The 12,765-nt window shown below is 40.2% G+C and overlaps 1 protein-coding gene across 2 annotated transcripts in view; it reads right to left on the reverse strand.

The window, feature by feature from the left end:
• Positions 1–12,765, reverse strand: part of plxna4 (plexin A4) — a 202,843-nt gene that overhangs the window by 28,092 nt on the left and 161,986 nt on the right. For both annotated transcript variants that reach the window (XM_079335713.1, XM_079335712.1), the window contains exons 14-22: positions 12,112–12,235; positions 10,413–10,549; positions 9,709–9,876; positions 9,419–9,512; positions 7,518–7,757; positions 6,986–7,132; positions 6,067–6,301; positions 5,596–5,738; positions 3,227–3,495 (exon numbers count right to left, since the gene is read on the reverse strand). In XM_079335713.1, coding sequence (XP_079191839.1) covers positions 3,227–3,495; positions 5,596–5,738; positions 6,067–6,301; positions 6,986–7,132; positions 7,518–7,757; positions 9,419–9,512; positions 9,709–9,876; positions 10,413–10,549; positions 12,112–12,235 — 1,557 coding nt within the window. The remainder of the gene's footprint in view (positions 1–3,226; positions 3,496–5,595; positions 5,739–6,066; positions 6,302–6,985; positions 7,133–7,517; positions 7,758–9,418; positions 9,513–9,708; positions 9,877–10,412; positions 10,550–12,111; positions 12,236–12,765) is intronic.

The raw sequence follows: 12,765 nt of genomic DNA on the forward strand, positions 1-12,765 counted from the left end.
AGAAATGTATCCTGTCTTTAAGTCACTAACAAAAAAAAAAGATAACTTCCTTAAAGTAAACAGTCAGCCCTGTGTGATGACTGTGTGTAGCTTTAGAGCCGATGTGAGGTTGAAATCCACACAAAACATATTGGGTTTTTTATCATTTGACCAACATCAAAAAGGATATTTTGACGCATTAACAGCAGCCAAACTAAACTTAAGGCTGTGGACAGCTTGTTGGACTCTGCATGATAGGGAGGGGGGATGGTGTTCAGTGGGGAGGCGAGGGAGAGATGAGGAGTTAAAGGAGGAGAATGCAGCAAGGAATGCGACAGATGGTTGTGGAAGGCTCTCGTTAGTTAGCTTGCCTGGTGCTTGTGCTTCAGCACAGGTTGAGATGGGACAGATGGAAGGATGTGTGTTTGTGTGTTAGGAGGGAGAAAAAAAAGACACACACACACACACACACATACAGATTTCTTGGAAGAGGAGGCAGTGGGTAGCCATGCTCAGATGCTGTGCCAGAGACACCCTGCTCACGCACTTTAAGCATTGATTTAGCAATCAAGAAAACAGGGAGGGGGAAGGGGAGGGGAGTAAGAGCTGAGAATATAGATTGAGCGAGCGAGTGGACGAGACGGAGAGAGAGATAAAGCGAGTGACAGTGTGAAACATGCGGCACAAGCATCAGAAGGGAAGATAAACAGGGGATAGCTGTTGAAGAGAGTGCAGACGAAGGCAGGTAGTGAGGAACAATAACACTCAAAATGAAAAAAAAAAACAGTGAAAAAAAGAGCAGAGAACAGACATTAAGAAGAGAGATGAAGAAGTGAGAGGGAGCTGCTATCTTTTCTCAGCAATATTAAGCTTCATCTTCACAGCCTTATGCCTGTGTATCTTGGCTATTTTCAGCAGCTATCCAAGGACATGCCAGTCAACCCACACTATGGGATGGTGTAGCTCGCTCATACTGCCTCATCACATCTGAAATTCATGCTGGGATGCTGAAGCATTAATAAGCGCATCCATGGAGAGAAAGCCGGTCAGATCAGTGCCCATCAGAATTGTGTGTTTGACAAATGGGCAATCAAACAGAGAATGCGTTTGTTGTAAACATGTGCTCTCGCTCCAGTGCTGTGTGAATGTGATGCCCCCCCCATAACAAATCTAATTTCTTGTCTTAATGCTTGAAACACATAAAACCACTTGGAGACGCAGCTTTAAGTGTCTCCATTGTCCCTGTCTCCCTCTCCCTGTGTGCTGCATATACCATCTCTTACATTGTATCTGCTGCCAGGATCAGCAGATAGTCCATTGTTTAGTTGCTGCACCATGTTCGCTGAACTCTGGATGCAATTAATCATGCCTCCTGCCCAGACAGCATTAATCCCTCTCTGAACCCAGAAGAGTGTAAACAAGCTTAATGATGTGAATATGGCCACTGTCTTAAGGATCTTAGGATGAACAGCACTCTTGTCAGTCTTCTCAGTGATTGTTATACATGTTTAATACTGTGATATACTGTATGTGTGTTGTATTTGTGTGTCTTTACTGGCAGAGACGAGTATTTATCTGGAGGGAAACATTTTTAATTGCAGCTAGATTGGCCAGATTAATTTGTAAACTGCAAATCATTTGGGGTTGTCAAGACTTGATGGACGGCCTCTGAGCAAAACAACAAGCAACTACATCCACGCACGTAAAGGCGCGCGCGCGCGCACACACACACACACACACATACAGACAAGTCATATGTAAACAACATCTGTCAGGAAGCCGGTTAATCCAAGTCAGTATAATCATCACATTTACCAAACACTACAGGCAGGAAGCATAATCATGTACAGTGCTGTATTCAAGTGCATGCCATTAAGGCGCTGACTGAAAATCACAGAGAGGATTGTGATTGTGCGAGAGTGCAAGCTTTCACAGTCACTCTTTCTCCCAGTTTTCCATTAATGAGTATTTTTCCCTCTTCAGCTATTTGAAATGGGATTTACTGCTAATTAATCACAATTATTTTGCTAATGAGGAGCATGGCAAAGCACTCTGGTGTCTCTAAAACAGAGCCAGCAATTCAAGGTCATCGGAGATAATCAAAACATGTCACAAAATCGGCAACACTGAGTAGTATACCCTGTCTGTGATAGCAAAGGGTTTAACTGATGCGACACAAACCGTTATCTGTAACTGTAAGAAGGACATCTCAGCCCCGAGCTGGGAGAAACATTTTAAAAATTATTATTGACCCTCCCTATATCCCTATAATTTAATATGACTTGTATTAATTAAAGAAACAGAGCAGTTAACTGCATCACTCTCTTCAGTGAAGAAACATCCCTGACTACTGAAGGAAATATTATTGACAATACTTGGTGAATAACAACAATCTATTATTTCATTAGGGTTTGCTTGCTGTCTCTAACCTTTCTGCCTCTATCTGTTTTGCTGCCTTGGTGAGCAGGTTTTGTGGCTGCACATAGTTTTTTTTATGAATCTTGTTTATCATTTAATAATCAATTTATAATAATGCAATTATTAAAATTGTATAAAATCAAATAATATTTCCAGCAAAGTGAACATTTTCAAGGTATCACACTTTCCCATGTTTAGATTTGATCAGTTAAGTGTCCCACTGTGACCAAGGAATACTACAGGAATACCAATTAAAAGATATTTTAACAAACAGTACTCCCCAAGCCCCCCTGGGGAGCAAAAGAGAGACCTAGCTGGAGCACATACATGCAAACTAGCAGAGTGGATCCCACATGGGCTGGCAGTTACTTTTAGATAAGAAGAGCAAGTGCTGGGAAACAGTCTCTATTTACCTTTCAGTAGGTCAATGCTTATTTGTCTCTACTGATGGGCACCACAGGTCCACCCTACCCTCATTTTAGTTTGTTTGTGTCGCTGATTGATGGTGTGAATGTTGCGGCCATGTATCTCAGTACTCTGAGATCCACACAGAATCTGCTAAATTTGTTTTTACTGGCTGTTCCCCAGTCTCAGCCTAACAGGCTGTAAACTGGCCGATTCCAGTCATCAGCCGGTCGATCGGTACAACCCTCCTGGTGGCAGTTGATCAAACATTTAGCAAAAGGGTTACTACTGTAACTAGAACTGAATGCTGCAGAAACTTGTGTCTAATGTCCTTACCTCAGAGTATGAGGCCATGACACTATATCAACAATTGACACTATGAGTAAAGAACAACTTAATACTTCTTGCGGTGCCTGTTTCTCACCTGCGAAGCAGCAGCTTTGGGTGGTTCTTGCTCTCAAGGTTGCGGTCTATGAGATCAGACAGCAGGTGCTTCAGGACATCGGTGGCGTACTCCAGCTTGCTCTGCAGCACTGTCATGATGAGTGATGCCACGTTGCCTCGGTCCCTCATGGAGAAACCACGCTGGGCCTCCAGAGTGCGAATAAAACACAGCAGGAAGACCTTGTTGTTAATGAGCTGGCCAAAGAGCTTCAGCCCTTTCTCCACTTGCTCCTGACGGTATCCTGGCACCTGTAAGGAAACCATGAAAATGTTTACTTGAGGGAGACATAAAAAGTAACAGTCTTGGTTCACTTAGAGAAAACTAAGACAATTACGTAGAGTTTCTCAAATTAAAAGTGCAATTATAAGTCACTATATTCACTTTTATGAGTAAAGATGTAGCACAGAGAGAGACAGAACAAGGAAAAGAAAGAAGAATCTAGGGAGTTAAACATCTTCCACCTATTATTACATTTAGTGTGAAGGTTGAGAACAAAGGCAGGAAAACACTGAACCTCTGGAGGAATTGTTTGCTTTGATGGCGCTGTGTTCCACACTAATCCAAGTAGAAAAGGAGTGGAGTGATGTGAATTCCCCTCATCTGAGCCCAGATTGTCCCTGCACCATTTATACCAGTCACTTACTATACATGCCTCTTTTGCTTCTTTTTTTTTTTTAAACATAAATAGCACCTATTGAGATTCCTTTTTTAACTGTCAAGAGCACTCATGCTACGGCAGCATCTCTTTGTACCCAATGCAGCTGTCAGCCGGCATATGTTCTGTCTTTTACCTTTCCTAGAGGAACCTGTTGTAATCTGCTGGGAGCTATTGTTAAGTTGCAGGTCTAATTTCATACTGCCTGACAAGAAATGCAAAGTGTTTGTGTGTGCATGACTGTTCTGTGTGAGCATGTGAACACAGGTGTACATGGAGATCTGGGAAAAATTCTGAAGTCAGTGTTTGTATTTGTGAATTCTTTTGTATCCATCCAAATCACATAGGATGCACATAGGATGGAAAAATGCAACGATGCTGAAAGAAGTTAAACATGTCTTTTGCTGTCCTAACATTTACATCATTCAGAGGGAATGATGAAGTGTTATGAGCTTGGCAGTTTGAGAGGCAGACCATTCAAATGACAACAACGGCTTAAACTGGATAGTTACTGTAAAGACTAGGAAGATGGTGGGAGACATAAACGTTTAAAAAAATCCACATAAAATCATTTTTGGGAATAAAAAAACAGTGAAAGGCAGTGATTTGTCAACCAGTAAGAAACGTAACAATTAAAAGACACAAATTAAAGGGGTAATTATTGTGTTTCACATACTTGAGTACATTTTGACATCTTTCCAAATCATGTCCCATATTTACTGAAATGTTGTAGGATTCTTCTCAAACCTGGGTAGACATTTATTCATCTGATCTATTTTTAAAATGCCCTCAGTGTGCAGTCGAAAACTTGACTTTAAATTTTCTGACACATCAATAACAATTAAGCAGCCATCAAGTGCCTTAGACAAGCCTGCTGCTTTTTTCATTAGGCTCCAATTCCATATTATACTCCTCCTACACTTGGACATTTATACCAATTAAAACATAATTAATATTGCTTATTACTTGCAAATTTTCATCACGGATAGAGTGGCCAGCCCCGAGGGCAGAGATAAGCAGGTTCATCATTCTCTTAATGGAACAAGACGACCTGCTCAATTTCAGCTGTCTATCAATGTCACCACTCAGTATAAATGACTCCATTTTTTTTCTTGTGCTGTTCTCCTTCTGATTGACTTTTAATTTGTTTTTGAGGAGGAGAAAGAAAAAGGTGCAGCATCTCATATGGTTGGAGTTATTAATGAGAGCGCGTTCCTGATTTGAGAGCTGCCTCGTTTGTTTTTGAAAAAGTGCCATAGTCAGCCGTCAAAAGGCTTTTGTTTAACAGACAGCAACACAAACAACATCGGCGTCAATTTCACCTACTGTGACCCACCGCGTTGTTAATTTGTTTGCTCATTTTGCTCTCTTTTCAAATAGGGCTAATTGCATTGAGATTGGTATTGGATAGAGACTGAAGAGAAGGTGGAAACATTTGTGTCAACTGCACTATCCAACTAGTAGTTGGTCAAAGGATAAACTGACTTCCTATACCTGCACCCCTCTTCTTACAAGTACAAACAGGAGCTTTTTATCAACACAACCAATGGATTATATACTCGGTAGAAATGATGAAATATTTTCCCTCAAGCTTTAAATATAGAAAGTCAATTTAACAAGCAATGTTAAGCTAATTACAAGGTGTTCTTTAAGACAGACACTGAGGAACGGGATTAATTTAAATTCACCACACCTCCAGATCTCTGAGTACAGGATGTTCCTCAATGCCTGGGAAGAGGACCCTCATGGTGTAGGTCCTGTAGTCCAAGAAGGGGATCCCTGCTCCGTCCAGATCACTGGTCAGCTCATGGATGTCTGTCTGAAGCTCTGCAAAAGCTGATGGATGAACCAGATACGCATTTTATGGCAAAGTAATAGTTCGAACCTTTGAAATCAGACAGTTCACAGTTTATCTGTTTCTGGGATACATACAAACATATACCAATAAGTAACAAGTAACTATTCACAGAAATTTTATTTCTGGCATACTGTACGTGAAGTTTGACATCACATATAGAAGAATCAACTTTTTTAGCAGACTGCTAAATATCTAAATAAGTCAAGAAGCTTAAAGCTTTCCAAAGGAGCAGAAAAAGTGGGAACATGTGAGGAAGAAGTACTCTAATTTGATACAGCATACATCTCATATGAATTAACCTCTTACCTTCTTTACACTCCAGAGCCACTCGTGACTCAAGGTTGTCCATCTGCATCTGCAGCCTCTTCAAAGTCAGGTCGCTCTCACGAGATTTCCGCTTGTAGGCGATGAGCACTATCACGATGAAGAGGATGAGCATGCCGCCGGCTGCAGTGATGCCGATGATGGCCGTGCTGCTGAGCGGGCTGTCGGACGTGATGTGGACCACACCCGGGGAGAACTCGATGCCACCCACACGAGCCTTGTGTAGGTGAAAATAAAGAGGGGAATATAATGACTACATGCAGATACTGAACACAAATAAACAATTCATCTCCTGCAGTTTTCATAGAATGAGCAGGGGCAGTATGTTGGTCTTTAACACATGATTTATCACTTTTATACCTGAATTATTACAAAACTAACAATGAAATTCACATCATTATCACTCATATTTAGTTGTATAAAGCATATCGCAAAATCCCAGTCAAAGCTCAGACAGGATTTGCATTCTGTTTATTTGTGTCCATACTAACTGTGTTACATTAATGCATCCACCTCTTTCTGTGCTGCTGGGTTCATGTGGTAACATCAGGAAGCGTTCTTTTTAAAGTGGTCCCGTTTATAACCACAAATGGAATCTTTATTGAGTTTGCAGGGGCCCTAATCTCTCTTATTGAAGGTTTATTTGTTTGTCTTTTTTGTGCTTGTGGGCAGTGGACAGGAACCACACAGCCGATTGGATTAGAGCTGTAGTTCGTCTCAAAGTAGACAAGAATTTGGATAGAAATCAAAAACGGGAATGTTGATCCGTCAGTCAAAGTGTCAATCGATTTGTAGGTCTGCCTGATTCTCCACCCCAGTCTGGATGCCTGTCTTTACACTTTACACTTTTATCACGTGTATCTGTGTGTTTGTCTCCCTCTCTTGTCTTTGTATCACTCACCAGGACCTTGTGTCGACCTGTCAGGTTGGGTGACTCACAGAGCAGCTGGGTTTCTGACACGGTTAACATGCAGGGCTTCTCGCCAATCAGAACTGTGTAGTTCAGCTTTCCATTTCCACTATTGGTTGGTGGAAGGAAGTTCCGCCCCTGCAGGATGAAATCCATGCAAGTATTTTATAGGCACGGGTAATAGATAGGGGTCAAAAACACTGTAATATGGCACAAGTGTAGTCTGGTGGTTAAGAACAGCTTCATAGATATACATTTAAAGAAATCAAAACTACAAACTAAAAAGTGTGTATAACATTTAACTAAAATCCCATAAAATAAAACATCAAACTGTTGTGGAACAGTAATACATCTGTTATTTACTTAGTAATAATAATTTACTTAAATGTGAGAATCAGCAGGTAATGATCAAAACTTAGAAATGTGTTAGAAATCCTAATCACGAAAGAGAAAAAGAAAGTAAATATTGTTCGATTGAGAAATACACACCACTAATGAGTGTGTTTATTATCTCTGCTCTTACCTTCAGTATAATGGGCGAGCCAGGTTTCAGCTCCAGCACACCAGACACACTAAGTGGTTCAAACTCAGGATTGGGGTAGTAGATAAAGTTTGTGTTGTTGAGCGCCATCAGAGCCTGAACGTCGTCCAGTTTAAAGCCAAACTCATCAGGTTTTTCAGGCACTTCTTGGTGTCTTGCCAGGCTGATGGACAGCTCCGGGGCCTGGCACAGCATCGTTGTAGGGCTGAGCACCTGGCACAACTGACAGAGAACAGAGACAGAGAGGAGTTATATTTATGGATGATCATATCTCACCTAAAGTAATTGCAGCCAAGATCAACAGTTAGCGTGAAGCTTTTATGCTTAAGGTTTATATTTCACGAAGCCCATTAGAGACTCAATTCAACCTTGAAACTCTGCCATATCAAAAAGTCCACACAAGAAGCTTTCTCGAGTATTTTTCTCAAAGAAAGCCACCAAATGAGGTGTAGTTAGAGAGCGTGCGCAGGCTCACCAAAATCAGGCTTTGATGTGTGAAGATCCAGGAGTGATAACTAGGTCCTACCCTTCCTTCATTACCCTCCGACAAGACCCCCACCTTCTCATCACTTCCTGATTCTCTGACCTGTTATTCCTCTCTGTGATCTTTTCTTTGCTTTAGCACTTTCTTATGCTGTCACTCATCTTTTGCCATACCTCTTAACTGTTCACTAACATCTTTATTTCAGTGGTTTTTTTTGTTCTCTGCCTTGCCTTTCTTCTGGTCATTTTTTTGACATGGTATGTGATATAAATTCTTCCTTCTTTATTCTTATCTCTTATAAGCACGTTTTATAAACACGTACAGCTTGTCCCATCTGTCACTGTCGTGCCACACGCCTTTCAATATCCCTCTTACATCTCCATTTCTCTCGGTCTGTCAGGGCATTGACAAATAACACCACCAGCATAGGTCTCGTTCACAGACATTCATGTTTCATTCACAGACATTTCACATTTCCACAGTAACCTCTGCCTTGCAGCCACTCAAACCACTGCCTGTCACTCTAATTGGCTCCTTGAACATCAAACTTGACAAATCCTGCAAGGTCTTTGGGACACAGTTGACATGTAAGGTGCACTGCTGCAGAAAGGTAGCAGCAAAAAAAATAAAAAAAATAAATCACACTTGTCTCTGCACGGATGTTGCTTTGAAATGTACTGGAGGTTTATTTTTGTTTCTGTCTGGTTTGGTGCAAAGTGAGCTCTATGGAACTGACAAAGATAGATATGGGGGCAAATTAGGGCGGACATTTGTCTTTTATTTATTCAAAGTACTAGCTGCCTGTGCAGTAGCTTGAGTCACAAAGCTTGTATGTAAAAACAGATGTGAAGCGTACTGAGAGATCATGCTCAAATGGACCATGAAGATAGCATTACTGCCTTTTGTTACTCTCTGGTCTCACTATCTGATCACAGAGACCCTTGTGTGGCTTTATCTGTCCTCCCCTGGGTAAAAGGGTGAATAGAGGGTAAAAAGAATTTGATAAGAGCCAGTCTGTGTGGTTTAAAGTTTTAAGTCTGATGTCAAACACTTCCACCATTGTTACAAGGGTGTGGAGAGGAATTGCATCATTCTCTTTCACTTCAATTGCAACCTGTTGATTTTTACGCAGCCTACATAGTGTTCTAAGCTTTTTCATTGATCCATTTACCCAAGAGTGGCACCAAGGTTTAGTCATGCTCTGGATACAAGTCAATTAACTACATTTTTTACCTCTACAGCAGGAAAAAAAAAAATACTTCAACGCATCAAAATATCACATTAAAATAAAGGCTGTGTATCCACACAAATGACTAATTTCTACAGGTATCTCACACTGTATTTCAATTTAAGAAAGCTCTTAAATCACTTCATAATGTTTGCATTCTCAGTCACTTACATTGAGTGTCTCAAAGCTGTTGTACTTGGCTCTGATGAGTGGGGTCTGAATGATGTCCAGATTAGTTCCTGTCACTGTCACTGGAGTGTGTCCACTGTGGGAGGCACAGAGAGAACATTAAAAACAAGGTTAAAATGCATATAAAGGTGTTGGTGCAAAAATGATGCTCTGGATTTTATACAATCTGGTTTTCTGTTTTTAAAACTTTACTTTTTTTAATTAAGCTCTTACAAAAAAATGTAAGCTTTGGTTTGAAAGAAAACTGGATGAAATCTGTCCTTGTATCATACCTGTAGATGCTCCACTCAGGCTCTATCTTAGTGATGGTGGGATCCTCCACATACTCAAAGCGAAGATCTTTCTGGAGATGAGCCCTGTCTATGCTCACAGACACGGACACGTTTCCAAAGCCATTCAGGGAAGCATGAGTTCTGCATGTGAGCCACTGTCCACCCCTCCTAAAGTGGCAAAAGGATGATGAACAATGGTAGTAATGGTTAGGCATCGATGGTACATTTTCTAGACAGTCAGTAGTAATAAACCTTGTTGTTAATCAGTGTTAGTACAGATTTATAGATTAAAAACACTAAATCAATGTGGTATCTAAGACAGATGACTAGTCGACATGGAAAAATAGTTTATTGACTAAACTTGGAGTTGTGCATTGATCAGAATAAAGTGGTGCATTACAATAATGTTATGTTTTTCCCTATCATTTTAACAATAAAAATGTCATTTCTGTTAATTAAAGATAATTACATTTACCAAGCAGATAATTCACAATGCAAAATAACGACTCATAATTAAATGTCATATTTTAATAACTATATGCCGTGCCTTGATTAGCACCATTTTCCCTCCATGGATTATTTACCACTGTCGCTGTTTATGTAGGAAAAATGTCTTTGAAATGAGTCAGAGGAGCTAAAGAAGAAGCTCGACTAACTCTGGCTTTGAAAGTGTTTTTTTCTTAATTGACTGGTTCTCCACTAACCTCAGATAAGTGCATGGCTGGTCCTTAAACATGACTGACACGTTGCTCCCAGCATCGAGGTGGCTACCGGTGATGTTGACGATGGTTCCCCCAGAGACCGGCCCTCTGCTTGGCTTGAGATTAATAATACGCGGGATCTGGATAAAGGGCGGAGGTTAATAAGTCAACAGTAAATCAAGGGATGGGTCAAGGTGAATCATAGTAGAAAAATAAATGATTCATGAGAGAAATAAAAGAGAGAGACAATAAAATGACTAAAATGCAAAGGGTTAAGAAGTACATTAGTTCATGTGGTACAGTAAAGCAGAGTTAAAAAAATAAATGTAAAAACATGTTTAATTGTCAATGTCGGAAAAAAAATCTGACAAAGCTTTTATTCCACTAAAATCTTTTACATGATGTATACAACTACATAATAAGGGTCAAGTGATATTATTTTAATACATTTTACTTATATTTTTATATACTTATAAAAATATCCTTTTGTGAGCCGCTGGTGGTGCAGTTGTTAGTGTGCGCATGCCCATGAATGGAGGCTACAGTCCTCAATACGGATTTGACTATATATACATACATACACACATACATACATACACACATACATCCTTTTATAAACTGAGTCACAATTGTCTACACTTCTGATCAGTTAACAAAAAAAAACTGCAAATTTATAGTTCTTTCAACCAATCTGGCTCACCATACGGTGGTTAAAAAGCTTTCATGTTAAAGTGGCCCAGCTGCAGCAGATGTAGTCCACTGAAAGCTGTACCTAAAATAAATCCTCCTCAGGTTCATTTAGCCTTCTTATAATCTTGTCTTCAGCCTGCTGTGTGATGTGACATCCAGATCTGACACCATATCATCCTTTACAGAGACCCCATTGAGAAATAAACCTCTGCCAGTGCCCGTTGATATGTCGCAATAAAAGTGATATCACTGCATAAAACAAGTACCGGTACATAAAGGCAATAACTGACAATTTATTTTAGAGCACGTGAGTGTGAGCGATGCAGATTAATTACTTGCAAAGTGTTGCGTGTGTGTTTTTATGACTTTATAACCATCAGGTTTTGTTTATCTCATTGAGCCCTTTCGTGACTGGCCTCTCTCACTGCAGATACACACGAGAGAAACCATGTTTAAAGGGAGACCCTCAATGAAAACTGCACCATGTCGGATCACAGCCAGATATGCACGGGACTAACATGTACACAGAGTACTAAGCAGCAGGTGAGAAAACAGAGCAACAACCAGCAAGCGTGCTTTCCTGCTCATATAGGCAAACTGCAAAATGTAACAGATCCATTCTAATGAAATGTTGTAATTCTTTTTAACGCAAATAAAGATAGATTAACTCTTCATTACGTAATGACAAAGGCTTTGTGTCAAAGGAAAGTTCTTCTACATACTTCCACAGACACAAAGAAATACTTTTTAGAATTTTTGTGTCACTCCCCCAGTCTGCACAGGACATATGAGCTAATTTGCAGTTATGGGTGGTCACAATATTTGCTTTGAAATGTTCAATAGGGGTGCACTCACACTAAGGCAATTTGTACAGTGCCCAAGGACACTTCACCCCTGAAGTACAATTTGTTTGACTAGTGTGAGTGCTCCGATCGTGCTCAATCCCAGTACACTTCCTTGGCTCTGGGACGCTGTTGAAAAAAATCACTAAATATTGAAAGTACAAACTCACCACAAAGTAGTAGTACTTGGTGGACTTGGCCATAAATTCTGGCCTGCAGTCTCCAACCCCGACACACACCTGCACGTTCCCTGTGTACTGGCTCTTTTCAGCTTTACCCATCTCACACACAATCCTGGAAACACATGATTGCATTAATGTAGACTATTTAAAATAACACAAATTTAAAATCAATTAACATACATACATACATGTTTACAAAACAAAAAATCTGTTCATGAAACTTTTAGAAAACACAACTGTAGTTTGTCTCCACAACATATCGAGAGCAGATTATGCATATAAAAAAAAGAAGTAAAAAAGCAACTTAAAATAATGTATAACTTGGCAGCACCTTCAACTCCTACACACTGCCAACTTGTGGGAGAAAAAGGAAAAAGTGTCTATCCTTTTACATATGACCTCAAATACAGCTACCTCCTCTGCTGGGTCAGCATTTGCTTAGAAAGTGCTGGCACACAGCTTACTCTCTTAGCAGAAGAAGCACTGGGTCTGTTGATAAGGCAACTTTAAACTAGTTTAAAATAATTTGATAGACGGCACCTGTAAGGGACCAAAGCTTTGGATTAAACTCAAATGTCAACTGAATGTAACCTTCTGAACTTTCTAAAGTGATTAAAGGAGTGTGTGTGAGTGTGTGCCAGG

This window comes from Symphodus melops (genome assembly GCF_947650265.1).
Source record: "Symphodus melops genome assembly, chromosome: 22".
NCBI classification, from domain to species: Eukaryota; Metazoa; Chordata; class Actinopteri; order Labriformes; family Labridae; genus Symphodus; species Symphodus melops.